The sequence below is a fragment of the Mytilinidion resinicola genome, assembly GCF_010093595.1.
Source record: "Mytilinidion resinicola strain CBS 304.34 unplaced genomic scaffold BDZ99scaffold_9, whole genome shotgun sequence".
Lineage (NCBI taxonomy): Eukaryota > Fungi > Ascomycota > Dothideomycetes > Mytilinidiales > Mytilinidiaceae > Mytilinidion > Mytilinidion resinicola.
This window is the reverse complement of record NW_022985445.1, coordinates 1,892,585-1,919,783: the sequence shown is the minus strand read 5'-3', so window position 1 is coordinate 1,919,783 and position 27,199 is coordinate 1,892,585. Positions and strand designations below refer to the sequence as shown.

At 46.0% G+C, this 27,199-nt stretch overlaps 6 protein-coding genes across 6 annotated transcripts; 1 reads left to right on the top strand and 5 right to left on the bottom strand.

The window, feature by feature from the left end:
- Positions 1 to 48: 48 nt before the first annotated feature.
- On the top strand, positions 49 to 1,373 carry BDZ99DRAFT_443430 (SAICAR synthase-like protein). Its single transcript, XM_033717847.1, has 3 exons — positions 49 to 396; positions 450 to 1,062; positions 1,119 to 1,373. Exons 1-3 carry the CDS (start codon positions 121 to 123, stop codon positions 1,295 to 1,297), a joined length of 1,068 nt encoding a protein of 355 aa, XP_033577519.1. The 5' UTR covers positions 49 to 120; the 3' UTR covers positions 1,298 to 1,373.
- Positions 1,296 to 2,762, bottom strand: BDZ99DRAFT_417051 (uncharacterized protein). Its single transcript, XM_033716809.1, has 2 exons — positions 2,263 to 2,762; positions 1,296 to 2,198 (listed from the first exon to the last, which is right to left on the bottom strand). The coding sequence occupies exons 1-2, from the start codon at positions 2,626 to 2,628 to the stop codon at positions 1,449 to 1,451; spliced, it is 1,116 nt and encodes a 371-aa protein (XP_033577518.1). The 5' UTR covers positions 2,629 to 2,762; the 3' UTR covers positions 1,296 to 1,448.
- An 859-nt stretch (positions 2,763 to 3,621) lies between these two features.
- On the bottom strand, positions 3,622 to 6,370 carry BDZ99DRAFT_571114 (Pkinase-domain-containing protein; the record flags this gene model as incomplete). The annotated part of the gene is made up of 4 exons (XM_033728060.1): positions 6,094 to 6,370; positions 6,004 to 6,034; positions 5,593 to 5,909; positions 3,622 to 5,537 (listed from the first exon to the last, which is right to left on the bottom strand). Exons 1-4 carry the CDS (start codon positions 6,158 to 6,160, stop codon positions 3,622 to 3,624), a joined length of 2,331 nt encoding a protein of 776 aa, XP_033577517.1. The 5' UTR covers positions 6,161 to 6,370.
- A 1,183-nt stretch (positions 6,371 to 7,553) lies between these two features.
- On the bottom strand, positions 7,554 to 12,866 carry BDZ99DRAFT_476700 (uncharacterized protein; the record flags this gene model as incomplete). Its single annotated transcript, XM_033722074.1, has 3 exons — positions 7,554 to 10,403; positions 11,175 to 11,574; positions 11,629 to 12,866. The coding sequence occupies 3 exons, from the start codon at positions 12,864 to 12,866 to the stop codon at positions 7,554 to 7,556; spliced, it is 4,488 nt and encodes a 1,495-aa protein (XP_033577516.1).
- An 852-nt stretch (positions 12,867 to 13,718) lies between these two features.
- BDZ99DRAFT_417045 (uncharacterized protein) lies at positions 13,719 to 14,563 on the bottom strand (the record flags this gene model as incomplete). Its single annotated transcript, XM_033716808.1, has 2 exons — positions 14,512 to 14,563; positions 13,719 to 14,423 (listed from the first exon to the last, which is right to left on the bottom strand). A coding segment is annotated over exon 2 (678 nt), but the record flags the coding sequence as incomplete, so codon positions are not given.
- Positions 14,564 to 19,520: 4,957 nt separating this feature from the next.
- Positions 19,521 to 19,676, bottom strand: BDZ99DRAFT_387216 (uncharacterized protein; the record flags this gene model as incomplete). The annotated part of the gene is made up of 1 exon (XM_033715511.1): positions 19,521 to 19,676. A coding segment is annotated over one exon (156 nt), but the record flags the coding sequence as incomplete, so codon positions are not given.
- Between the last annotated feature and the right edge of the window lie 7,523 nt (positions 19,677 to 27,199).

Sequence of the window (27,199 nt, the reverse complement as noted above, 5' to 3'; positions counted from 1 at the left end):
GATGACGTACTGTTTGGTCACGTTTCGGGAAACAACTAAACAACTATCCCAAGTTTCCTCAGTTCTCTGCTAAAGCTGCCCAAACCACGCCCTCAATCCCCTGAGTAGGCCAGCAGCATCATGGGGCGCCGCCAGCAGTCCATCAGTAAATCGATTCTGAACGCGATATTCCGTGCCCCAGAGCATCCATCGAACAAACCCCCAACCCTCCTCGCAAGGATCTTCGCCTTCTTCTCTCTCTTCCAGCTCGCGCTCGCTCGCTTCAAACCAGAGCTCTTCAAGAAGCTCCGAAACGAAGTCTGGGAAATCGACGAAGATGAATACACCGAATCCTTCCGCTCAGAGAAGAAGAGTGGAGGGCTAGTCTCCGTAGGAGATCTGGGGTACAGCGGCTCCGTACGCTCCCTGTGCCTCAAACCACTGGCCCGCGCTAAACGCCCTCATTCCAGACCTTCTTCGCCACCGCCAACAGCAAATACCTGCTGAAATCCCTCCCGCGCGCCTTCGAGCAAACCTTCTTCCGCGACCGCCTGCTCGCCGCCTACGCGGCGCACATGGCGACGCTGCCCTCCTCGCTCCTCGTGCGCATCACCGACCTGCTGTACGCGCCCCTGCCCGCGCTCGGCAGCCTCCTCGGCGCCGTCCCCTCGCACCACATCGTCATGGAGAACATCCTGTACGGCCAGTGCGCGTGCTCGGCGCAGCGCCAGCGCGACTGGGAGACGTACGACCTCAAGCCCGCCGACTACTTCTTCCCCGAGCGGGACGTCGCGGGCGGGCACCTCGCGCCGGAGCGCGTGAAGGAGCGGCTGATTGACACGTTTCCGGATAAGGTGCGGGTTGGGGTGGACGAGAAGGAGGCGCTGGTGTACGCGCTCACGCAGGACACGAAGGTCTTGCACGAGGCGAATGCGGTGGATTACAGTTTGTTTCTGGTGCGGTATCCGTTTCTGCAGGGCGAGGAGGTGCCGCCTCCGCCGGGACGGGTGTCGGCGTGGCGTAATGGGGTGGTGAGTCGGGATGGGAAGTGGGTGTATAGGGCTGTGTTGCTGGATTTTTTCTGTGAGTTCATGTCCCGCTATTGTGTTCTAGGAGGGAGCGAAGCTGATTAGTCAAAGGGTCGAAGGATGCGCTGCAGCCGATGGTCTTGACGGGGCTGATGAATAGCTGGAATTTCTTTCAGCCGGGGAAGGGGGATGGGCCGATGAGTATCACGACGAGTGCGGGCGAGTACCGGGAGAGGTTCCTGAGGATGGTGGGGGAGATTGTTGAGACAGGAGGCACAGGAGAGGTCTGATTGACGGAATTCGATGTTCTTTAGCGAAGATTAATGAGTTCGATACCCCCCTTAAATATATCATATGCTTAAGAAGATTCGTTAAATCATCTCCAACGCCCGCGTATACGCATAACCCCACCGAAAACCCTTCACCAACACACTGCAACACTCAAACCTCCTCATCCCTCCTCTTCCCCTCCCCCTCCGTCCTCTCCCCATCCCCAAAAAGCGGCCGAAACACGCCATCATAGCTCCCCCAAACCCCGCCAAACACCACCGCAAGCAGCGCCACCACCCACGCCGGACTCCTGCCGCGCTCGTCCTTAAACCGCTCCTGCAGCTGAAACAGCACCGCCAGCACCGGCATCCACGTGCCCAGAAACACCAACCTGCCCACCTCCTGCCGCCGGCTCGTCACTCTGTACGCTCGAATCCCGCGCAAGTAGTCCAGATACTCGGCCGGCAGGCCGCGCTCGCTCGCGCCGTCGGTGACGAGCTTCAGGTAGCGCGCCGAGGGCTGCGCGTACGCCGGGTCCGGGCGGAAGAGGCGGCTGTTATCTGTGGAGGAGGAGGAGGAGGGATCGTCGGGCGCGGGCGCGAAGAGCGTGTGGGCGCGGAAGGGCGGCGAGGCGGGCGCCGCGGGGACGGTGCGGCAGGCGGCGGGGAGCGCGTGGCAGGCCACGACGATGTCGTGGTAGCCGGCGCCGCCGCCCTCGGTGGCGATGATGTGGGCGTAGTCGGCGCGCGAGACCTCGTAGACGGTGCCGACGAGGCCCTTGTGCCAGCGGTCTTTGTGGTAGTCCGCGGTGGTGGTGGTGGTGGTGGTCGGGGGGCTTGTGGGGTCGCGGCGCGCCGTGTTGGCGAAGCAGGGCTCGTTGTAGGGGATGCCGGGGAGGTCGAAGGTTAGGCGGAGGGAGGGCTAAAGGGGGGGGAGGTTAGGAAAGGGGGGGGGGTTGGTGGAATGGGGGAGGGGGAGAGCGTACGACTAGGACGTTGATTTGGGAGAGGGGTTTTATGCCGCGTCGTCCGAGGAAGGTTTCGTCGCAGAGGTTAGAGCCGTAGGCTAGGTATAGGACTGTTGTTCTTTTTTCATTCTTTTCTAGTATATTCTGGGATGTGAAGTCGTCGAGGTTATAGGGCTGCTCCGTCAAGGAGCTGTCCAGGCGGTCTTGGGACGGAAGCGGGAGCTTCGACGACGGCGAGAAAGCATGCTGAGGACGGCGTTGGGAGTACTGGTATTCATTGTAGAGGTTTTGAAGCACCGCATACTTCTGAGAGGACGTTGAATTGGGTGCTCGTCGGTCGAGGTCCGAGGTGGTATGTGCTTGTGCTTCCGGGCGTGATGACATGGTTGTCTTACGTGCTCGAGATGTCTCCCCACCAAGGGTAAGATCTATTGGATGCTCTAGAAATAAGCTATATCTTGGTATTTAGATGCCTGATGTGTGTAAGAATATGCGTATATGGATTTATGTTGTAGAAGGGGTCAACGAGTCTCTAAATGCGGAGAAATGCACTACTAGTTACATGCTATCAAGACCCTGATTGCTCATCCACGGAGGTCCCCTCATCCGACACATTTCAGCATAGGCGCGTACATTTCAGCATAGTATTTGCTTCTTCGCGCCTGGCAGGGTTCAGAAAGTCGAGCCTTTAAGATATTGTCCATTCGATCATGTAGAGATCAGTTTAAAAGGCCAAAAGTAACGGCGCCATCGTGGTAGCATCATTCGAAGACGATGGGGCAACTGCCTTTTGGGAAGCTGAACCTCTACAACTCTCACGAGGGGGTTAGCGCGATAATGTTCATCCGCTCCCTATTCGTAGTACTTCAACCCTACACGGACGTGCGGGCTGTAAACAGGGAGTTCAGGGAATGGGTTAGGATTTACGGAAGGGTTGCTGGGATGTCAATTCGACCCATATAGGAAGTCTTTTTCAAGCTTCATCAATCGCCTTTACGGGCTTTCATTCACTCCCTTCCCATCTCATTCCCTTCTCCCAACTTTTTCCTACTCCAGATACGAGTATGGGAAAGGCTGTGTACCTGTTACCACCGCCTGTTAATGTCTATGTTGATGCCCTGAGAGCAAGACGGGGCTGGGTGGTAGCGGATCTGAGCATAGGAAAGAGTTCATGGATGCATCCCTGACTTCATAACAGCATAGCCATTCCCCATTAGTCTAGAAGAATACCAACTCGCCTCCGCCTCTACCAATGCACAATCTCCCTCATCCCACCATCGACTCATCCATTCATAAAAGCCATGCACGCATCCAACCATAACCCTCCCTACCCAATACTCCTACAAACACCACCCCTTCCCCTAACCCCCTAACCCCTCACTCATCCTCCGCCTCAACCCTCACAAGCACCTCCTCCAAAAACCCCTCCAAAAACCCCACCACCTCGCCCCCCATCCCCACCGGCGCCGCCTCATCCCACGCATCAATCTCGCGCATGACCCTCGCCGCCTTCGCAACCAGCCTCTTCACGCTCTCATGCGCCTCGGCCCGCTTCCGCGCCAGCTTCTCCTCCCGCTCGCTCAGCGCCCCCCGCTGCTCGCGCTCCGCCTCCTTCTTGACCTGCTGGCTCAAGTTCCACGTGCGGCGTGCGAGCGCGGCTTCGAGGGCGGGGATGACGACGCCGTTGAGGGCCGTGATCTCGGGGCTCGTGCTCGAGGTTGTGCTGGTGCTTTCGCGGCTGTTGGGGTTGGTGGCGGTGAGGATGGAGTTGCGAGCCGAGGCGTCGGCGCGTTGTTGGGGGGTGCCCATGCTCTTGATGCGGTTGGAGCCGCCGGAAAGGCGCATGCGAGGGGTGCGGTTGGGGGTTTCTAGACTCAGCTCGATGCCGGGTGGATTCAGACTGCTTCTCGGCGACGACAGTCGTGAGGGAGATTGGAGGTGTGCTGGGAGCTGAGGCTGGATAGGGAGTTGGTGATGCGGTGGGACTGGCGGCTGCTGTAGTACAGAGCTGCCATCCACGTCTAGCCCCATACCACCACGCAAGTGCAGTCCAGGGGGTGGAGGCGGCGAGAAAGTAGGGAGAGGTTGCTGTCCTAGGACTGGTAGGGGTTTCTCTGATGCCTTGACCGCAGTCTGCGCACTGGAGCCAGAGTTAGCTGCGTCTGTCCGAGAGTTGCGGCTTTGGCCCTTGAAGGGCGGTATTGGCGGCAGACTGAATGGGCTAGAGAGCAAACTTGGCTTTGGCTTTTGTCTCTCTGCGGTCTGTGGCGCGACAGGTGAGTTTATATCCAGCGATGCCATGTCCGCCGCTATGGCTTGCTGAATATAGTCGTCAAACTCTAAATTTAAGGGGTTGCTAGAATGTGTAGGTGGCAGCGGTTTCTGCGGCGTCTGCGGATTGAAAGACTGCGATGCACGAGGAGGCGAGTGCTGTGGCGGTGGAGGAGGATTGCGCTTCTTCTCTGGTGACAGTGGAAGCGGTACCCTCGCTGCCCCGCCAGGCGACAGTGGTGTCGTGGGTGTGCTTGCTAGTCTCTTGGTCGGGGATGGTGGCAATTGTGGTGGACTCGATGCCCGTATGGTGCCTGTAGGTGTAAACGCGTTCTCAGACCCCCTGTCCGATTCAACCGGTTTTCGAGTTGGTGACTGGGGTAAAGGGTCGGACGAGTAAGTCTTCCTCGCATTCTGAGCTGCCTCGTTCATGGCTTGAAGTTGTCCTCCCCGAGTGCCTCCTGCTGGCCGGACGGTGCCGAAGTCCCAGAGGTCATCCTGAGCAGGAGCTCGCTTCTGAGGGGCGTTCTGCTCCAGCTCATCCTCCTCTTCTTCGGCTGAGTCTTTGCCATGCCGTGCATACCACCTCTCGTTCCGCTCAATCAGCTCCGTGAGATAGGTGTTTTTCTTTGCTTTCCGAATGAATGGATGCTTCAAGAGCTCTTTCGCGGACGGCCGCTCCCGTGGTTCTTTCTTCAAACACGCCTCGACGAAGTCTTTAAAAGGTTTGCTGAAGTTGCCCTCTAGCGTTGGTGGAGGATTCTTCGGGATGAGAAAAAGCACTTTCATAGGATGGATGTCCGAGTATGGCGGTTCGCCCATTGCGAGCTCAAGCGCTGTGATACCGAGTGACCATATGTCTGCCTTGTGATCATAGCCAGACTGCTTGATAACTTCTGGCGCCATCCAAAAAGGGGTTCCCACAAAGGTATTTTTCTTGGTCATCGTAGCAGAGAGCTGGCCCGAGACGCCGAAATCCGCGAGTTTGACCTGGCCATTGGAGCCCAGAAGGATGTTTGCCGCTGCTCAAGTTAGCTTCTCGTATTCCCTTGTAAACTTTACGGTTTGTGAACATACCCTTGATATCCCGATGCAGCTTATTATCTGCATGCAGATACTCCAGCCCCATCAACAACTCCCTTAGTATGATAGTAATATACTCCTCCGGTATAACCCCCGGCTTCAGCAGATCCCCACAGCTCCCACCAGAACAGAACTCCATGATGATCCATAGGTCCGACCCTTTCAGAAACGAGCCGAAGTACTTCGTGACGTAGGGTGAATGCAGCTCGGAGAGGATAGCGATTTCCTGGATGATGTCGTCGACTTCGTCTTCAGCGTTTTCGACGTCGATGACTTTGATGGCGACGGAGGCACCGGTGCGTTTGTCTACTCTGGTGTGTCTTAGCCTCTGCACAGCAATAACCACATCATCCCCAAGTCGGGGTTTCTGGGTAGTATCTGGAAGTGGAACAGCAGCAAACTTACCCTTTATAAACCTTTCCAAAGCTCCCACCACCTGTTCACAATCGTCAGTGCGCATGTCCTCTCCAACAGCTTCTCCTAGACATCTCTTACCAATACATGCCTGCTTCGTATACAGCGTCTCCGGGTCCACCGCTCCATTCATGAACTCAGTCGCCATATCCGCAGAACAACGCCGGATCCAGCTCCGAGCTCTCGAGTATGTAGGCGGGCAGTGTGGTCAAGAAATTAGTCGGTACTGTGGGTATCCAATGTGCGGTGGTGATAGCTTGGTAGCCGGCGAAGACGAAGGTTGGTAGCGGAGGGAGGAAGCTGCGGCACTCGGCGAAGGCCAAAGCCCAGGGCGGCCCAAGGATTCCAAAGGCCCAATACACGCGGTGAATGTGTCGGCGAAGCTATCCGTGTAGCGGGCGGGTTCCTGCAGAGCGATTCCCGTCAGCATTCGTAGCTCTCGTCTCAACCCACGTCAGGCATTGCCGCCGGCGCGTCACTCACCAACAAGCCCACAGCGGGTGCAAAAGCTCCAATTCACTGTCCTCGCCTCTCAGCAGATCCAATCGACGCGGTAGACAGGTCCAGAAGCGCGTAGCCTCAGTCGTGGAGACGGAGTCGTTCGCGGGGGGCGTAAACAGCGGCGGTCAACTTCCGTATGGCGGGCCCGCCTGTACTTAGTGAAGGCCGCAGCAGCCTTCAATCCGTTTTGTCGAGAGGGTTACATGGGGAGAACAGAAGAATGAAAAGGCAAAGGCAACGAGGCTCGGTGCGCAGCGGAGCCTGTTTACTCTCGTTGTCATGGATGTTGCTGGCATGCATGGTCCGTTTCGAGGTCGCGGCCGGGGGGTGCCTCCTTCTGGCGATGCGGCGGCCTCCTTCCTCACTGGTCGAGCAGCGACGAAACGCGCTTGCTCGACCTCTCAGAACGGAAGGAAGCATTTCAGATCAATTGGGCAGTTGTAATGCCTTGTTGGCGTTGCACAAGAGCTCGCCGTTTCAAAATCCCCAATTTCACGCGCATTGATTCGTCCAGCCTTCTCCGCAATTCACGGATTCTGATTGGCCGAATTGAGTTCCATGTGTATAATTGCTGCCCAAATAAGAGCATCCTCAAGTCCCTATCATAAACGCAGACCTAGATGGATGGTCGTAATCATATATATTGACAAGAAGAAGTAGATAGTTTCAGCTCGGAAACACCATCTCAATCTCGCGCACGAAGGGAAGCTGTCGTAGACGCAAAAGCACGGGTATCGTCGATTTTCGCTCGCTCTCCTGCACTGCAGTGCCACGCTTGTTTTCGCTTCATTCTCCCCGATATCCATATCCAATGAGCTGAACCTTTCAAATACGCCGCCGAACTTGCTTACCTGAATAATTTCCCCCCGCTAGAATGATACAACACGAATACCTTCCGCGCTAACAGGATAACGTCCTAGTGTCTGTCTGGGACAAGGGAGGGAGGTGAGAGTAGTCGAGCCAGAGATCACGAACATACCAACCGAAACATGCTATCCAAGATAAGGAAAGGCAAAGAAACCTCGGATTAGAATGAAGAATTACCGCCTCTGCACGACCTCAGGCGTCACTTCGCTCTCATCCTCCTCTTCCACAGGCGCGGGCGTCCTCCTCTCATGCCTCCGCTCCGGCCTCCTTCTCCGACTAAAGCTGATATTGCTCGCCGAATCGTCCGGCGCAATCTCACTCCTCCAGTCATCTATCCCATCATCCGTCTCACTCTCCCAGCCGCCCCATCCAGCCGCAGACGCCGGCGTGCCGAGCCTGACCTCGATGCCGTCAGTCATGGAGCCACGGCGCGCCTGCGCCGCCATGGCGAGACCAGCGCTGCGCTCACGGAGGTTGCGCCTAACCGTCTCGGCTTTGCAATGGAGGGCCTCAAACGCGTTTTCGAGAGTTTCCATGCCGAGGTAGATCTCGCGCTCCACTTCGGCAAGGACAGCGATTTCGGTTTCTTCGTCCATTTGGACGGGTGCCCCGAAGGAGGATGCAGCTGGCGTTCCCGTCATGTCGCGATTTGGGCTGAATGGAGTGGGGCCGCGGGATGGGCCACGAGAAGGTATGCCGGCTACACTGAATGGTGTGGTGGTTCGAGAAAGGGGTGTCGGGCCTCTCGAAGGGCCTCGTGACATTGGAGTCCCGAAGGATGGAAACGCGTTCTCTGCACCGGACCATAAGAAGCCGTCAAATCGTCCTGACACTAGAATCTCCCATTCACCGGCACTGACAGCAGCCAAAGTAGCCAAGACACCATGGATCTCCGGATTTTTGAGGAGGTACATGGTGCATTCGGGATCCCGGGGAGGCCTCTCTAAGCGATAGAGTCTCTGAAGAGCAAGCGACGTCTTCGCCAGTACTTCAGTACTGACCTTTGCTAACGGAGTCTGCGCCCGTGATGCGGGCAATGTTGACATTCCCTTGTAGAGAGCCGTGAACAATGGTCGTTTCTGGGGCTCGAGATGTGTGAGCATCGCAAAAAGCAATGTTTCATCATCTACTTCTTGTGGCGGGCTCGCAGCTTCCTCGGGTTGTGCTGAAAGCCACTTCTGGACTGCCGTCTTCGTCTTCTTGCTTTGCCGCACATAGTGCTCCCGGTACTCTTCTGGTACGTCAATATCCAATTTTTGCATTGGCGCCTCCTGTTCCATATCGGCGATACCTAGTCCAGAAGCTGCAATCGAAAAAGGGGGCCAGGGAGGTAGTTCTCGGCGTCCAGACACATACTCCAGAATCTCGCCCCAGCTAACACCAGTCTCCTCGTCCGTTGGGGCCTGCATTGCCAACGGCAGGCACATTATGCATTGACAGCTTTCTGAGGATATGTTACGAGCAAACACAGCCTCAAGCCGGTCCAGTAGCCTACGTGCTACTGAACGATAGCCGGTGGCGACAGCGATTGACCCATGCTTCGAAATAACTTGATTGTAGCTTTCTAACAAATTTTGGAAGGGGGCAAATATACTTCGAACATCGGTGTTTTGTGATGCTGGTACTCTGGGCGAGGTGTACTGCTGATACGCTGATACCGGCGACGAGGTAGCGACGGCCGATAGTAGACTCCGGGGAACTGGATGTGGCAGACCACCATGCTGTAGCAGGTAGTCGACTCGCGGCGCATCTGCGTTCATTACTGGAGGAGGTGGTGGCGGGGGCGGTGTGAGTGGGGAGTCCATGTACATGGAATCTACGGACTGAGGTCTAGACAGAGGGTCGTTGAATATCTCTATCATCGGATTAGTCTTCTCGGTGGTGCCATATGGGAAATCTGCGTCTCTCGGCGTTGGGGTTCGTGGTGACGAATCGCCTACTGATGGGGACGATTCTGTAGTCGATAGAGGGGTGGGCCGAGAGGGAGCCCTCTGAGTAGGCGCGATTGACGTGGCATCGGAGTCTGTAGACTGAGTGACGACAGAAACACTGTGCGATCCAGCAGATGCGGTCCGGCCTGGTGGTCTCGTATTTGGACTGATAGGTCTTGCAGCAGGTGGTGCTAATTGTGCTGCGTTATCCTGTTTGATTGTGCTTGTCCTCGACCGTTCCGTAGTGGACGTTATGTCCGTTGCATCATCCGTCTCTGTGCTCTGCCGTAGGCTTGACCTGGACGCCGAGAACTTCGGGCCCGATCCTGGAGTCAGTCGGGATGAGCTATCAGCGCTCCTTCTGCCGCTCTCCGGATCATGATGTCCTGTATGCGCAGCCATTCGTATGCTACTCCCACTCCCAGGCCGCCTCAGTTCTGGACCAGCGTCCGTTGCGGTGAGGGGAGGGCTCGGTGGTGCCCTGTTCGGAGCTGGTGGCTGTGTCTCTTCCCGTTCGTCCTTATCTTGGGCATCTTGGCTGAGGTCGGTAGGGTTTGGCGTAAATGGAGACTTGCGGGGGTCGGCAACGTTCTCTTTGCTGTGGACCGCTTCCTTGGAGTGCTCCTTGCTGAAGGAAGGGTACGGTAAGCTCGTCTTGGATCCGTACGGTGAGGAGAGGGCTTCCCGCCTCTCCATTTCAGGTACAATAGACATCTTGCGCGAGGAGTGGGAGGTACGAGAGGCCGATTTGCGGGTGCGCTCGCGGGTAGGATTGTCGGGATCTTTGGAGGTCTTCTTTCGGCGCCGGGGCTCTTCGCCGTCGCGATCTTTCTCCTTGGAAGAGCTGGATGAAGCCTTCTTGCGTCGCCGGGGCTCTAGTATGCTGGACATGTCTTCGCCACAGAGAGAGAGAGGGCCCGGTGTTACCAGGTATGGTGGTGGAATTTGGATCGTTGTAGCGCGCTTAGCCGGCGTAGATCGGTTGGGCTGGGCGGTGACAGGCCTATCAGCGTGGCCAGCGTCCAGGCATGGCGGTGGCACAGTTTTTGGGTCGGAAGGTGAGTGTAGAGAGTGTAGAGCGCGGGCGGCTGGCTATTCTGCGGCCTTCTGACGTGGACGTTGGTGTTGAGGGATGCCCTGTCGGCCCACCGATTTGCTAAGAATCATCCGTGCCCAGACGTGACATCTCACCCACTGTATATCACTTCATCACTGCTTCACGACACCAAACCTATACCTGTACACTTCTCGTCAAGTCGCTCATTCTTCGGGTACGGTAGTTTCAAACATGTCTTCGGGACGGACAGAAAAGACACGGCGCAGCTCCCAACACTCTGGGCTCAGCATACTTCAATGATTGGGCAGCCACACTGACACCGCGCCGCAGTGATGCATTAACGGCTGCAAGCTAGCAAGTCCAAGGCGGTTAGAGAAGCTCCCGGTGTGTGTGCTAAATTTAAATGCCCCGTGCCAATGGCAATGGAGGTTTACGTCGGCATTTGTCTCATTCAGCTTTTGAGTTTGCACACCGAGGTTTTGTATATAGTTATAGTGAACTCACTGGTTCGGGGTATCTCAGCTATCCTTCCTATAGTTACATCTACGGAGCCCTCCAATGGTTACGCTCCGAAACTCATCTCAATGCCCAAGCAAGTAATCATCTTCATCACTACCCAACACTTCCTACCCATACCAGCGCCACTATCTGTGCGAAGGAACTCCGTGAGAATTAGTGACTGGACTAGAGCTCGGGCACGGGCTCATCATCTCCCTCACACAACGACCATTCAACGCGGCTCGATCATATCATGGCTATGCTGACTGGTAGACCGTTTGCCATCGCTGCGTTGGAGGACCACTCACCAATCCGGCCAGTGTGCTAGTTGATGGGCCGGCCAAAAGGCCCTCCTCCTGGCGCGGCCTCTTGCGGCAGAATTTCAAATGGTACGTAAAGCCGCTTCCTTTTGCGAACGTGTCCTTGCACAAGTCGCACTGGACCTTCTGTGTACCATTCTCGGCCATATAGATCATATGCTGTCGCCCTTCCTGGTTGATGAATAATCCTTTATTTCTAGAGACGTAGTCCTCACTAGTCACTTTGCGTGACCTCAAGTTGGGTGCGGCTTGGTACGGCGAAGAGGAGGCATCGCTCTGGCTATCACGCCCGTTGTTCGAGCTCAGGGACTGACGATGGGAGTCTGTTGCCAGCTTCCTATGTTGCGACTTAGAGCGAGATTTCATTGGCGCTGATTTGGTTGCTAACCTTTAACTATGGTTAGAATAAATCTCATAACAGAGTTGGCCACGAGCTGCCCACCTCACATGATCCGTCGAGGCCGGCTTTATCTCTCCCGTCACGTGATTCAAATCCAGTCCTTTCCGAAGCCATCGCCACTTTAGATACGCGTCTAGGTCGGCGTGTCGAGGGAGAACTTTCTGCCAATCGTCGCAAAAAAATATCCGGAAGCAATCTCGAGCATAGCCCGAAACCCAATCCCCCCAAAAGGAAGTTTCCTTGTCGCTGTCGTGGATTTTGAAGTCCATGTCCTCTTGGTACACCCTACCCAAAAATCGTTCCCACTTCTCCTCACCTGGATAAGCACGTGTCTCAAGGGCGGGCCTCAATTCATCGCTGATCCAAACCTTGGCTAATGCTGCTAAGGTTTTTGCACGATCAGCTCCACGAGGAAGACATTTAAGTAGCTCCACAAGTTCGCCACGTTCGGTCCAGCCCGAGGAGCGCACCGCAGGACCCAGATTTGCAATCGCAAAATCAGTAGGTCGTGGGAACTTTTTCACTACGATGTTCACCACGTGGCAGGCCGTGGACTCTGGGTCTCTCACAGGGAGATCCCAAGCTATTACAGCCGCAACAAGGACCTGGAAAGGGTCACTGCTTAATTCCTCGTATATAAGGCCAAATTTTTCCAATGATAAGGCCGGGATTTGAACGGCCGGTCTTACGGCATTTGAAGCCAAGGAGTCCTGATCGGACTTGATTGCTGATTTGGGCTTTTGTTTCGGAACCCATGTAGAATATGAAGAATTAGTACTGTAGGCCGCATCTATTTCCATATCCGTTTTCGTGTCCATGTATCTAGACGAGTGTGACAGACGAGATCTTATTTTGCCGTTTCGTGGCATGACATGCTTTTCAGCTACACAATCATTTGAGTTTGAGGTTGTGTTCCAGAGTGCCAAGCCAGTCACTAGCTCCTGCATGGTCGTAGGAGGCCCAGATTGGGTCTCTTCTTGGTGATTCGGAGGCGGTATGGAGCAACTTGTCCGCTTTGGATCTAGGCTTAAACTCTTTGGTCGCTGCTCGGCCCAGTCATCAGGCGCGGCTTTTCTTTGGAGGTTCTGGGAGTTCAGGTCTTCATTTTCGGTGCCTATGGGTGCGGAAGGGCAAGGGCACATAGGAGAGTCATCTCCCGGTGAAGATGATACATATTCTCCAATGCCTTCTATAGCTGTAGTAATGGGACTAGCCGGGGGATTGTTTCCTGCAGAAATGGTGGTTTCACCTACAGCGGTGGACACGATCTGAGAAGGCATTGCGCTAGCTCGGGAAGTTGGGTTCGCATGAGAGGGTTCGACAACCTCCAAGTAATCTTCATCACTTGTCTCAGACAACTCTTCCTCAAATGCCTCATAGTAGTCTTCCGGTTGGCGATAGGGCTCTAAGTCTTCAGAAGACGTCTGTGTTGTAATTTGCCAGCTGTCTGACTCTGGAGTCGCCGGGACACACAGCATATCTCCAGTCTCCTAGTCGAAGCCGCCGAAGAAGGAAGGTTGGTCGGATTGTAGCTCCTCAATCAATGCTTTTGACTCAGGTGTATATGCCAGCATCTCAGAGGCTGGGACAAGGGCGAGATTGTATGATGATGGAGTTCCGACGCCCGAAATTGATGGGGATCGAACATCACCTAACTCTACCGAGAGCTCTCGATCTTTTGGAAAGCTCATGTCCAATTGCGGTGATCGTCCTCGAGTCGACTCGGTGACGGATAGCCCAGCGGGTACAGGTTCAGGTATGATAGGCTGAAAGAAGGCCTCGATTGGGCTCTCGACTTTGGCCACACCGCCTTCCGCTACTTGGGGCGATGGAGCTGCATATGCCACACGCCGGCGCTTGAGGATCCTAGAGGACTCTACTTCCTCATTCTCGCGCTTTAGGCTTGACGGTGATGTTGTTGGTGCGGTGATCGCTGCAATTCCATCATAGCTGATGTAAAAGAGGAACGCAGGTTGCTTGTCCTCCAGAGACGGTTTGTTCCGTTTGACTTGGTCGATCATTCCGAGTTTGCCCTCATGCGTCAAGCGGCTCAAGAAATACTCCTTTTCCATACCGGCTCCAAACACGTGCCAAAGGAAATCGTCAACTGTAGGGGACTGCTCTTCAGTCACATCGGCTGTGTCTCGATTCGCAGCATCATCCTTCGTGGCCTGAGTTACCAAAGACTTCCTCTTGACTCGCTCTTCTTTCCTTGCCTTCTTCGCGGCCTTCTTCTCGGCCTTCGCGAGTTTCCTCTTTCCCCTATCATCGGCCTTTCTTGCCTTATCTTCACGTTCCCTCTTTGCCTCTTGAAGCTTCTTATCCTCCCGAAGCTTCTTAGCCTCCTCAAGCTTCCTAGAGTCCTCAAGCTTCTTAGCCTTCTCCATCTCTTTCTCAGCCGCCTCCGCTCTCCACATGTCAGCAAAGCGCTCCTTGCGCACCTCCAAGTCCTGATTGAATATCCACTTCCGAAACTTCCTCAAACGGAACCCCTCAGAATTCGCATATTTGTGAAGCTTCCCAATGTTATCATCGGTAAGAGCATACTCTCTGTCGAGAGCACTCCGCATTTGGTTGAAGAGGCTCTTGATCTTGTCCGGGTCCTCCTTCGCAAGCTCTTCGAGTTGTAACCGATATGCTTTCCTGTCGCCTTCTGGTTTGTAAAAATTGTACAGGTCTCGCCGATGTTTCGTGTTCAGGGCATAATGCCATGGAAGCAGATCCCTAGTCCGTTGGAATGTCGGGTCAGGCTTAATTTTGAGCCGTCGTCGCTGGTCCTTGCCGTCGCTGCAAGGCCGCGTGCGTGGCATGAAGATTCTGGAGACTACTCGAAGCGTCTGCCGATGGAAAACTCGTCAGCTCATTATGACCGCCAATTGACCTCGGAGAAAGGGTGCGAGGGCGAAGGAGGGAAGCAATGCATACGTGAAGCCGTCTGTCGTGTCGCGATGAGCTCAGCCCACAAGCTCACAGGTGGAGCGATGTAATTGCAAAAGCAGGACACCGGGGTGAAGGCGGTGCGTGTACGCCAGAGTGGGACAGCTCTGGCTCGAGGGGAGAGGCATTGGAGGGTGGCGGGCGGGGTTGATGTACGGCGTTGAAAACCAAATCGCGATGATGCCGTGGAACGGGAAGTGGCACGGGCTGTGACTAGCGTGTTGAGGGGGGTGGGTTAGTGCGAGATCCGACGAGATGAGTCTTTACCACCACCACCTCATCTCATCACTGAGCATCCACAACTTACAAAAAAATAGCCCATGAACTCTAGCTTCGTTGTCACAGACGCTAGGATGGCAATAATCCAAGCTGAAGTGGCCAGAGAATCGTCTATTTCGTACCACAGCACTAAAGCTGCAGCTACCCACTTGAAGCTAATAAGCATGTCTATGTCGAAGACGAGCGTGCTGGGCGCGGCGAGCTGCATCCGTCACACCATAGTCCAAATTACTTGTTCGTCTAGAGTTTCCCGAGAACATACGCGAAGATATGACAAGTCTCAATAAAAAGCTCAAGGTTACTTCATGCTGAGCAGGGCAATCTTCGTGAGCTCTGTACTCAATGTGAAATCAGTGCTGGGTTGTATACTACAGTCGCACCTCACTATGATTTAGTGAGGGTATGGATTGTATGTATGTACTACGGATACGATCTGCATGAAGGAAAATTGGGCATTCCGCTCTCTCTATCAGGTTGGTGATAGCTGCTGAACGGTAATCTATTCAAGCTTGGGGCCCAGTAGAGACCCATTCAAGAAAGACGTTTTAGACCAGCAGCATATGGCCCGGCTCTCCTAGACCTGAATATCTGTACAAAGGCAGTGCCTGAGCGAGAACCTACGTTGGTTTACTAAGAATTAGATTTCCCCTGCATGCTGCTAGGTGGTAGAAACCAAAGACCCTAGCGTCGTGAAAATTACTCCAAGTATTCCGTAGTATAGTTGTTTCGCGTGTATTGCAACCATTTTCGGTCCTACTTCTCTTACTCTACACATCGCCTCTACATAAATCCCTTCTACCATCCAATCGCCATTTCTTCCGGTTCGATTTGGGCATCGCTGTAGCAGTCGGATAAGCCCATCAGCTCCTACAAGGGGGTAACATGAGCGGGCCAGCAGCGCTCCCTGCTAGCGCTGGGGCTGCTTTAGCCGTATGAAGCATAGCTGTTCGTATTACAAATATGTAGAATCAACCAGAATAGCTAGATCATCATATAAAACAACAAGAGATCCTTGTATCTTGTATCCTAAAAATGCCGAATCTTGTACGCCGGAACCGTGGCCACCATCCCCCTCCTCTGCTTTGTTATCCCGTCCTTCGACAGCCAGGAACACGGCTCTCTGTTCGCGAGCGTAATATTGCGTATACCCTTAAGCACTATGCTGGTTGGACTGATGAGAAGATTAGCAGCTCTCTTGGTGTCTCTCGCACTGCACTATCTGCCTCTCTCCAAAAGGATACTTGGACTCCTCAAAAGCAGAGGGGAAGGAAGCCAAATATCAATACCCCATCACGAAAGCGCCTTATTGCACGAGCAAAACAAGATCGTTGGCATCGACAGAAATCCTTTAAGGAGATTGCATTTCTTGAAGGAATCTCTGCCTGCAAGCGATCCTTATACAAGGCCTTTGAAAAGGAGGGCTATTTCCGGCGTGTTGCAACAGAGAAGCCACTTATCACGCCTAAACAGCGAGAGGCCCGTCTTAAATGGGCCTATTCTTATCTAGAATAGACTCCTAAGATGTGGGCAGCAGTAATTTAGACAGATAAGGCGTCTATTTAAACTGGAGGAGGCCAAATCTTTGTTACTTAATGCGCAGAGGAGAAATATAATATTGACTGCTGTGTCCCTAAATTTAGGGGGTATTCAAGCTGGATAATCCATAGCAGCATCTCCCATGGGAATAAGGGGCCTCTTGTTATTTTTGAAAAGGATTAGTCGATTAAGTTAGGGTATAAAAGGAAGATAATAAATGGCGATGTCTACCGGACATATATATGCCCCAATATCAAGAAATTCGCATGGGAATTATGGCAAACACTGCATTACCAGCCTATTCTTGTAGAGGATAATGCCTCTATTCACTCAGCCAAAGCAACCCGCATAGCCTGGGAGCAAAATGGCATGCTTGTAATGGAATGGCCGGCGAATTCCCCTGATTTGAATCCAATTAAGAATGTCTGGAGGCTATTGAAGGGGAGAATACAACGCCGGTTCCCTACAACAAAGGAGGAAGTAAGGCAGTATGCTGAGGAGGAATAGGAGAAGCTCGAGCCCGAAGAATTCGAGAAGTATACAGGCAATATAAGGGAGCGCTGCCTTGCTGTAATTGCTGCAGATGGAGGTCCAACAAAGTATTAGTTACTAAATAAGCACAGGTTATTACGTGGCAAATAGAGGTGGCAATAAGCGCTAGCGTGTGTGTATATATATGTGTGTGTGTGTTCTATTATAGCCATGCACCCTATAGGTATAGGCCGTTACAAAGCGCCAGCTATATATATTTATCCTTAATCTGTCTGCTCTAATTTAGAAGCCAACTATAAGACCTGCTCGTCCGATACCTAACTCCATGCTTAACAAAGGAAAGTAAAAGAAAGTAATACACTACCGTATAGAGCAAGCTGCCTGGCTTGTCGAGGCCTTGCGTCCGCAGGGCATTTCCGGCGTCGTGCGCCTCTTAATCGGCAGCGCACTGGCCGAGGCGCGTTTATAGACAGCTTATCGTTCTACGCTTATAAGGTAGAAAAGGGCATCCTTAGCTGGCCTCTCTCCTCTGCCTCCTCTTTGTCTCTACTTTCTTTATCTTATACTTTTGGTTGCAACCGCCTTATACTCTTTGCAAATTCTATTATTACCCTAACTACTTCTATATCTGGCTTCTAGTACTTAATTAGTCTATTAATACTCTGCCCGCCCTTTTATCTACTCGAGTACCCTTCTAGTGCGTATAATAGCTCTCTAAATTGCTGTCTATACTGCTATTATAGCTTTGCTCTTTACTGCCTCTATCGCCTGCATAAAAAGAGAAAGTATGCTATTAATTCTATGCACCCGCAATTACACGCCGCTGTGTCTGTTGCCTTAATTTTGTATAGATACTTATTAAGGAACATTTTACCCGTCCGCAGCTGCGTAAGGATAGCCGCTTCGGTGCTATTTAGCTGCCGGTATATTTCTGCCGACTTGCCTAGGTGGAACGCTGCATCTATCTTCCGCGTGAACTTTCCCATTTCTGCCCACTTTAGTAGGGGCGGTCCTGCTATTACGTTAGCTCTTTTTAATGCTAGCCGTGTTAGATACCACAGTTTACTATTGCGCTGCAGTAGCTGCTCGCTCTCTTCTTTTATTACTGCCTTTACCAGTTTATTAGCCCGCTTATTTCCCTTAATCCCCGCATGTCCTGGGATTTAATACAGCGTAATATTAGTTATCTATAGTTTCTTAATAATCTCTGCTATAACACCTTAACACGCGCTGGCTCGCCAACTGCGCACTAATAGCAGCACCGACTGCGCGTTAGAAAAGATGCGGATGCTCGATGCTGGTATAGGCTGGCCGTTACTATTAAGCGCTACGCAAGATAGGCCCTACAGCTAGTTAGCGGCTTTACTAATTGCTAATAGTTTAGTAAAGTGCGCGTCCGCCTGCTTAGACCTGGCTACCGTCTTTAAAATACACACTTGCAATAACCTGGCAAATACCCTAATACCTGCCCTGCTATTTTATACTAATATATCTATATATATATCTACTTATCCTGGCTAGTAGTTCTTAGTAACAGCTTGCGCCCGCTTTTTATCCTTATATATTACCACCTTAGGCCGAGCTACCTATAGCAGGCATATATATAGCTTAACCTCTAGCACTATATCTATCTAAACTTCTATATATATTTCTGCCACTTTTATAAGTAGCAATTAATGCTTTATATATAGTTATTATTATTTAAGCATCTAGTAGAAATATAACGGGCCCAGCTTATAGATTAATACCTAGAATATAATTATCTACTTCCGCAGTCTCTATTCTATAGGGAGCAGACCTGCCTCTACCTTTACTACTAATAGAGCAATAGTATAGAATCCTCTAATTACTGCCTGCGCTGTAATTTTCTGCAACTATAGTAGGAGCTGCTTTATATTATATATTATAATCGGGTACTATACTAGTAATGCGTAGTCCGCCACCGGTAGCACTATACTTTGCGCTAGCTGCTTAACTACCTTAGGTTATAGTCCCTTTATTCTGCGCAGCACTAGCGCTACTTTTATTACCTTACCTGCTTTATCTATAAAATATACCTTAAATTTTAGTTCCTTATCTAGTGTTATACCTAGGAGCTTAACCTTATTTATAGGTATAATATTCTATTCTTTAAACTATAGCGGCGTTATACTATTCCTACCTACTGCTTTATATTATATAAAATAGATAAAGCTTATTTTAGCAGCTTTAAACTAAGCCCTGCTTATATACTTCTACTTCTCTAATATTAGAACTACTTTATCCTAGATAACCTGTATATTTTCCTCTACTAATAGCCCTATAACCTATACTAAGTAGTTATTTATAAATACTATTAAGCTACTATATTATAATATACTCTGCACTAGATCTATATTAAAGAATAGAAATAGGATTAAAGTAAGTATAGATCTTTAGGGGAAACCTGCCTATAGAAGCCTTTATACCTCTATTATTATACTATTAATAAAAATACACGCCTTTTAGTCTATATAAAAGTCCTGCACCTACTATATAATCTTTTCTAAAATCTATTACTACCGCAGTTTTCTAATTTCTAGCTTAGTAGCTATATTATTATACGCTTTCTTAATATTAAATAATACTAGTAATAGTATCTTTTTCCTATACTACGCCTTAAATATATTCTTATAGAAGTATAATAGTGTATATATTATTGCCCTCTGCTTCTATATACTAAAGTATATTTTTAGAAAAAGGTTGTATTCCTCTACTAGGTATACTATTCTTTCGGCTACTAATAACTTAAGCGCCTTACCCAGTATTAGCAATAGTAAAATTAGCCGGTAGTTATTAGCTATTATATAGTCCTTTCTCTTTAGCTTCTATAGTAGTATAATTTTTATAATCTTCTACTTCTTTAGTATTTTTCCTATTTTAAGTAATTTTATAAATAGCTGCGTAATTTTATTACCTAGAACCGGCTATAGCTTTCTCTATACTCTTGCCGGTAGGCTGTTCCTTTCTAGCGCCTTATCTAGGCTTGCCCTAAAAATAGCTGCTTTTATTTTATATTTAGCAATTAGCTTACAGTATAGTTAATTATATATTACTAGCACCTTCTCCTACTTATATAGTATTAGGCTTAGGAAAAACACCTAAAGCAGCTTTTATCTAATCTTATTATCTTCTATAGTAATTCCTTTCTTTTAGCTAGTTTTTTTAATTAGTAGCACTCTAGTAAATAAGCTGCTTACCTGTAAATCTAGGTATTTAGCCGCCTTCTACACGTTATTACTATTATTAAGGAAAGCTTCCTAGTACTATTTCCGGTAGCAACGGATTATTTAGTAGAATAGCCGTTTTGCTCTTATTACTATACTATGCAGCTCTGCGTCCTTTTTTCCCTGCTACTATATTACGTATACTCGGTTTCTCTAGTATATATATAACTTTCTTAGCGCTGTAAGGTTTTTATCCTACCACCGCTTTATATATAGCAACGGCTGCGTTTTTAGGCAGTATACTATTATAACCCGTAATATAAACAACCCGAGCGCAGAGGCACTTATAGAAATAAGTAAGTAGATAAGACTAATTACGCAGAACTAGGTTACGGGACTAAAAAGGTTATATATAGGACGTATAGGGATCCTAGATTCCCCTATAGACTGCTAGTAAATAGAAACGATCTAAAAATAGGATATTACGGGGACAGGGTTATATAATAGCTCGAGAGGCTTAAGAAAGCAAGCTAGGCAAGCGCTTAAGGGGCTTAAAGCTGCGAGCTAAGAGAGTAGCTTAAGGGGCTTAAGGCTGCGAGCTATATAAGTAAAAGGTTTTTTAGGACGGAGCTTTTATATAAAGGGACGCTTCTTTATATAGATAGAAACCTTATATTTAACTTAAAACTTTAATACTACCTATTAGAAGTAATAACCCTATTTTAGACCTTAATTAATTATTACCTTATCTTTTAAAAACTATTGCACCCTAATAATAACTTACCTATACCCTACCTTAGTATAAGATACTTAGAAAGTATAGAAAAAACAACCTATTATACTTTAAACACCGCTATATTAAAGGAGTTATATATAGACAATTAATTAAAATAGCTCTACTAACCTCTTCGGGTAGTATAACTACTAGACTAACCCTAACTATAACTAAGGTAGTAATATATATATAAGCGTTGCTTATATAAATATAAATACTAGAAGAAGCTAGCAATACTAAAAATAAAAAGATTACAGCCCTGCAGGGAAATCTCTAGACTATTTAAGAAAAGCTTACTACTACTAGAGTAGTTAGCTATAGAGGCTATAAAATAAATAAGCCTAAAGAGTTTACTAGGGAGAGAGGAGCTTTATAAGCGTTTATAACGCAGATAAGGCTATACCTGCGTATAAACTAAAGCAACCTTAAATTTAAATTAGATAAGGTCTATATAGCAGCCACCTTTTTAAAAAAAGAAGCGTTTAACTGGTTTAACCTAATACTTATAGACTAGCTCGGCAACGCTAACGCAGATAATCGGAAACTAGAAACTAATATTATATTTAGCAACTATAGATACTTTAAGTTAGTACTCTAGATAACCTTTAGAGACACTAATAAAGAATAGATAGCAGAATAGAAAATAGCAGTTCTAAAGCAGAAGGGCTTAACTAGCTGCTATACTTTAGAATTTATATAAATCGCGTCTAAGCTATTATAGGGAGATAAAGCTCTGCAAGTATAATACTACAGAGGTCTTAAAGAAGATATTAAGAATAAAATTATATAAGGCGAAAGGCCTCTAATACTTTATAAACTTAAGGAAATAGCAATATAAATTAACAGTTAATAGTATAAGCGACGACTAAAACAGGCAGATAAAAAAGGACTTTATTCTTACGCCTAACTAGCTAGACCAAAGCTAAGAATAACTAACCGCGACTATAGAGATTGTATAGAGATTAATATTATAAAACAATATAATAACTAAAGGGGTAAACTAATTACTAATAAAGAAAGGTAAGAAAAAAGGCGCAACAGCGCATGCCTATTATGCGGAGAATAGGGACACTTTATAAATAAGTGCTCTAAGAACACCTAAATAGCAGTAGTTATAATAAAACCGAATATAGACCGCTATAATTCTATATTATAAACCGCGTGTTATAATAATAACTGCTTTACCTATTAGTTAGATAAATAGGCAACAGGGTACTATTTAACGCAAAGGGCGAAGAAACGTACTATTACTATAATAAGGAATAAAGAATATAAAAGCAACTCTATAGACAACTACTACGCAGATATAGAAGTTAAAAGTATAGAAATTAACTACCTATTAGAAACGGATAAGGCGTTCTAGATAATTAAACTATAATTAGAACCCTAAACTAATATACCCGAGCTACAGGATAATAGTAAAACCGAGTTACTAAACACGGAAGCACAGGTTAATAGAGTTATAGCTATATATAAATAAAGCGCAAGAGAAATTCTCGCACGCCTTAATAAAGAACGAGAAGCGCAAGAGGCCGAAAACGCTACAGCGGGCGCAGAGCTAAAGAAACTAGCTAGTTACCAATTCCTAAAAGCTATAGGAAGAGTTACCGAACAACTTATTAAAGAAGAAGGAGAAAAAATAGCTACAGCCGCAGGAATAATAATAACAACAACGCTAACCCTTAACGCAGAAACTTGCGTAAAATTAGATATATTTAAAGGCTTAAGCTGCAATATCTAAATAAAATAGAATAATAAATTACCTATTAAAAATAGTAAGAAGTACTATAATAGTAATAAAAATCGCGAACTAGAAAAGTAGTCTAGCAACAGTAAATTTAGTATAGGGCTAGAGCGAGAACCGCTAGAGCTATATAGAAGGCAAACTAAGATTAAAATCTATAGAGCTTTACACCCTATTAGTAAAACAGGCGTCTATAATAAGGAAAATAAAAGGCTGGATAGAAACCACCTACTTTATAGACAGATATTTTAGGTATTTTATATTAAAAATAAATATAATAAACACGTAATATATAAAAAATATTAAGAATAGTACCTATATTAGATAAGATATTATATTATTATATAACTAGTACTATTTAAGGAAACAGAGCACTATATTATAGGTAAGAAAGACAAACTTATAGAAGTAGCTACTATAGCTGCGGACCCTTAGTACCTAATAGAATATAGAAAAGGTAAAAACTAGCGGATATACTACTAGGACTTATATCTAGTATATTATAAAATAAAACACGCGAACTATTAGCTATAAAAACAGCTAAAAAACAAGCAGGCGCTTAAGCAACAGGACGGCCAGAGTAGCTAAGAATAAGGTTCTACGGAGTAGCTAAAAATAAAGGAATATAAACCGCAACTATTACTACTCTAGTAGGAAAAGCCTATATTATAGAAAAAGAAAGGAACCCGGCAACGCAGCCTAACTCTATTCCTATTTAGAACTATAAATATATAATCCTATCGGTTAAAATTAGTAGGAACCCGGTAAGAGCACTGCTAGACAGTAGCGTGTAAGGAAATTTTATATTCTATAACTTTATTAAAAGAAACCGGATCCCTTAGTAATAAAAAAACAGACTATATAGACTATATATAGTAGATAGCACACCTATATAATACGGTAATAGGCAGGTAACTATAGAAACTTAACCAGGTGTTATATAGATTAAAGAATATAAAAAAACTATTAGTATAGATATAACTAATACAGCGAGATATAATATAATCTTAGGCATACTATAGCTAAAGCAGTATAACCCCTAAGTTAATTAGAAGTCTAGTAAAGTAAGGATTTAATCGGAAAGTAGACTAAAGAGCACCCTGTACTAGAATAAGCCTAAGTAAAAACAAGATATTAATATAGATACCTTAAAAGGTAAAAAGGCCTAAAAAGAAAATAGGGTAGTAAGCTAATAGTAGCCTAGACCCCTAAGCAGCCGGCAGCTAGCTAAGGTAGTAAAAGCACTAGTTATACTAGAAGAATACAATAAATTTAAAGAAATCTTTATAGAAAAGGTTTAGAATATATTACTAAAGTACTAACCTTAGGATTACTATATTCCCCTAGTACTAGGCGAATAACTATAGTTTAGACTAATCTATTTACTAGCCTAGAATAAGCTAGAAGTGCTAGAAAAATACCTGGAAAAGAACCTAAAGTAAGAATTTATTAGACTATTAGAATTGCCCGCAGGTTACCCTGTAATATTTATCCTAAAGGTAAATAGTAAACTACGCCTTTGCGTGGACTATAGATAACTAAACAAAATTATAATTAAAAACTGCTATTTATTACCTTTAATCTCTAAACTTAAAAACTAACTATATAAAGCTAAGTACTTTATAAAGTTAGACCTATATAAAGGATACTATTTAATTTAGATAAAAGAAGGAAAAGAGTAGAAAACGGCTTTTAGAACTTAATACAGACACTTTAAGTATATAGTAATACTATTTAGGCTTACTAACGCGCTAGTAATATTCTAGGTAGTAGTTAACTTAGCGTTAAAAGGCTACCTAAATCGGTTTGTAGTAGTATACCTTAATAATATCTTTATATACTTAGAAACGCTAAGCGAACACAAAATATACGTGCGGAAAGTACTTAAAAAACTTAAGGAATATAATTTTATAGTAAACCTGGATAAGTGTAAGTTCTATAGGTAAAAAGTCGGATTTCTAGGATATATTATTAGTCTAAAACAGATTAAGATAGAAAAAGGTAAGGTGTTTTCTATCTAAGAATAGCTAGAGCCCGTAAATTTAAAGAAACTATAGTTGTTTCTAGGGTTAGCTAATTACTATAGGCAGTTTATTAAGGGCTACTTAAAAATTACAGAGCTACTTATAGAACTTACTAGAAAAGATATTAAATATAGATAGACCCTAGAAGCGCAGGGTGTATTTAATAGGTTAAAAGCACAGTTTACTTTAAAACTAGTATTAGCAATTTTTAACCTATAGAAACCAGTTACTATTAAAAGCAATATATTAGATAAGGTAGTAGGAGCAATACTTAACTAACTAGATAAACGAGGGAAACTGCATCCTATAGTATTCTACTTATAAAAGCTAAGTATAGCTAAGCTAAACTATAATATCTATAATAAAGAACTATTAGCTATAATAAAAGCATTTAAATAGTAGAAAGTTTACCTTAAAGAGGTAGTATATATAGTATAGGTGTATATAGACTATAAAAATCTAATATACTTTACTATAACTAAGGAGTTAAATAGGAGATAGAAAAAATAGTTAGAAAAGCTAGAAACCTTTAATTTTAAGATTATATATTAGAAGAGATCTAAAAATGCTTATATAGACGCACTTAGCAGAAAGCCGAACTATATAGAAGAAGCTAAGAAAACTAGGCAACCTATACTTAAGGAAACTAGTCCGGGAACCTTTAAATTTAACTATATATAAGCAGTAGTTACTTACAGGTCTAAGGATAATAAGTAGTATAAATAAATTAAGGCAGCATAGAAAGTAGATTAAGAAAGCCGGGATTTAGCGGGTTATAACTAGCAAAGCTTGCGCCCAGAACCTATAAACTAAAAACGCAGAAAAATCTAGGACAGTATTATTACCTTATAGGATAAGATATTTATACCTAAGGCCTTATAAAAAGAGCTTATTAAGGAATTCTATAGTACACTAGTGCACAGGCACTAAGGGGTGGAAAAGACACGGGAAAAAATTGCAAGAATATTCTATTTCCCTAGACTTCGGAAATTAACGGAGAGAATTATATATAAATACGAGTGCGTAAAGAATAAGTCGGTATAATATACACTGTACGGACTAATAAAAAGTCCCTCTACACCGGAAAAGGTATAGGAATTTATTATATAGGACTTTATAGTTAAGCTACTATAGTTTATTAAACCTATAATAGGTATAAAGTATAATATAATATTAGTAGTTACGGACCGACTAACTAAATATATATACTTTATCCCTTATTAAAAAGTATTAATAGCAGAGGATCTAGCCTACACTTTTTTAAAGTATATTATTAGCAACTATAGGCTACTCTAGGAAATAATTTTAGATTAAGATAAGCTCTTTATATTAAAATTCTGGCAGACCCTTACTATATAACTAGGGATAAAGCATAAGCTTTCTATAGCGTTTTACCCTTAAATAGACGGGCAAATAGAAAGGCTTAATTAGACTTTAGAATAATACCTATAATACTATATTAATTACAGGCAGGATAATTAGGTATTACTACTACTAATAGCCTAGTTCGCCTATAATAGTGCATCTACGGAGTTAATAAAGGTATTACCCTTTTTTATAAACTATAGTTTTAATCTAAAGGTATATTAGGAACCCCGACTTAATAGTATAAAGGCCTAGAAGGCACTGCTATTAGTTAAAAATATTAAAAAGCTATAAAGGCAGCTCTTAATAGATATCTAATTTCTAATACTAAGGTTAGTAAGGTATTATAACCAACACCGGGGTATTGCACTAACTTTTAAGGGGGGAGATAGAGTCTACCTACTCCGCAAAAATATTAAAATAAAATAACTAAGTATAAAATTAGACTATATTAAAATTAGACTATTTAAAATATAGAATATTATTAGCCTAGTAAACTATAAGCTTAGGCTACCTAATAGGATAAAAATACACCCGGTTTTCTATATATTGCTACTAGAACCTGCACTACTAAACGCTAAGCTAGAAAATAATATAGAGGTTAATAATAATAATAAATATAAGGTTAAGCAAATCCTAGATTCCTAATAGCACGGTTAGTAAAAGAAGTACCTAATTAAGTAGAAAGGATATAGCACCTCTAAAAATATATAGGAACTAGTTAAGAGTTTAGTAAACTATTAGAAACTCCTGCAGTAGTTTTACTGCTAGAATCCGGAACAGCCTAGAAAAATAGTAATAGTGCACTATCTAACTAGGAAGGATTAAAGGAACCCGGAGAAGAAATACTACTGCTATATAATTAGAATATATAGTAATAGAATAGACAGCTAGCAGTGCCTAGCATACCTAGGAAGAAAAAAGAATACCCGATAGTTCCTAAGGCAGAAGGTAAGCCTTCCTGCTTAGCATGCTCTTATTCTTTCTACTTAGCCTTTTTCTAATTATCTTTCTTAAGCTCTTCTAGAGTTTTAAAACCGTAATATATTATCTCCTTACTATACTTATATAATAGCTTCTTTTAAGAATCCAGGTAATCTAGCTTTACTATAGCCGCTTTTAGGGTTATATAAGTCTCTAACTTTTTATAATAAAGTTTATCCTTTTTATAGGCTAGCTTTCGCCCTAGAAAGGTTAGCCGGGATATAGTTATAAGTAATAGTAGATTATAATAGCTTATAGGTAGCTGCTAAGATACTAGTAATATTATAGTTTA

Bases quoted from the DNA above. Each gene is read 5' to 3' on its own strand.
- BDZ99DRAFT_443430 (XM_033717847.1), top strand. From the start codon at position 121: ATGGGGCGCCGCCAGCAGTCCATCAGTAAATCGATTCTGAACGCGATA. The intron at 397-449 runs GTACGCTCCCTG...CCCTCATTCCAG, and splicing joins ATCTGGGGTACAGCGGCTCC to ACCTTCTTCGCCACCGCCAA. The intron at 1,063-1,118 runs GTGAGTTCATGT...GATTAGTCAAAG, and splicing joins TGTGTTGCTGGATTTTTTCT to GGTCGAAGGATGCGCTGCAG.
- BDZ99DRAFT_417051 (XM_033716809.1), bottom strand. From the start codon at position 2,628: ATGTCATCACGCCCGGAAGCACAAGCACATACCACCTCGGACCTCGAC. The intron at 2,199-2,262 runs GTACGCTCTCCC...CCCCCCCTTTAG, and splicing joins CCCAAATCAACGTCCTAGTC to CCCTCCCTCCGCCTAACCTT.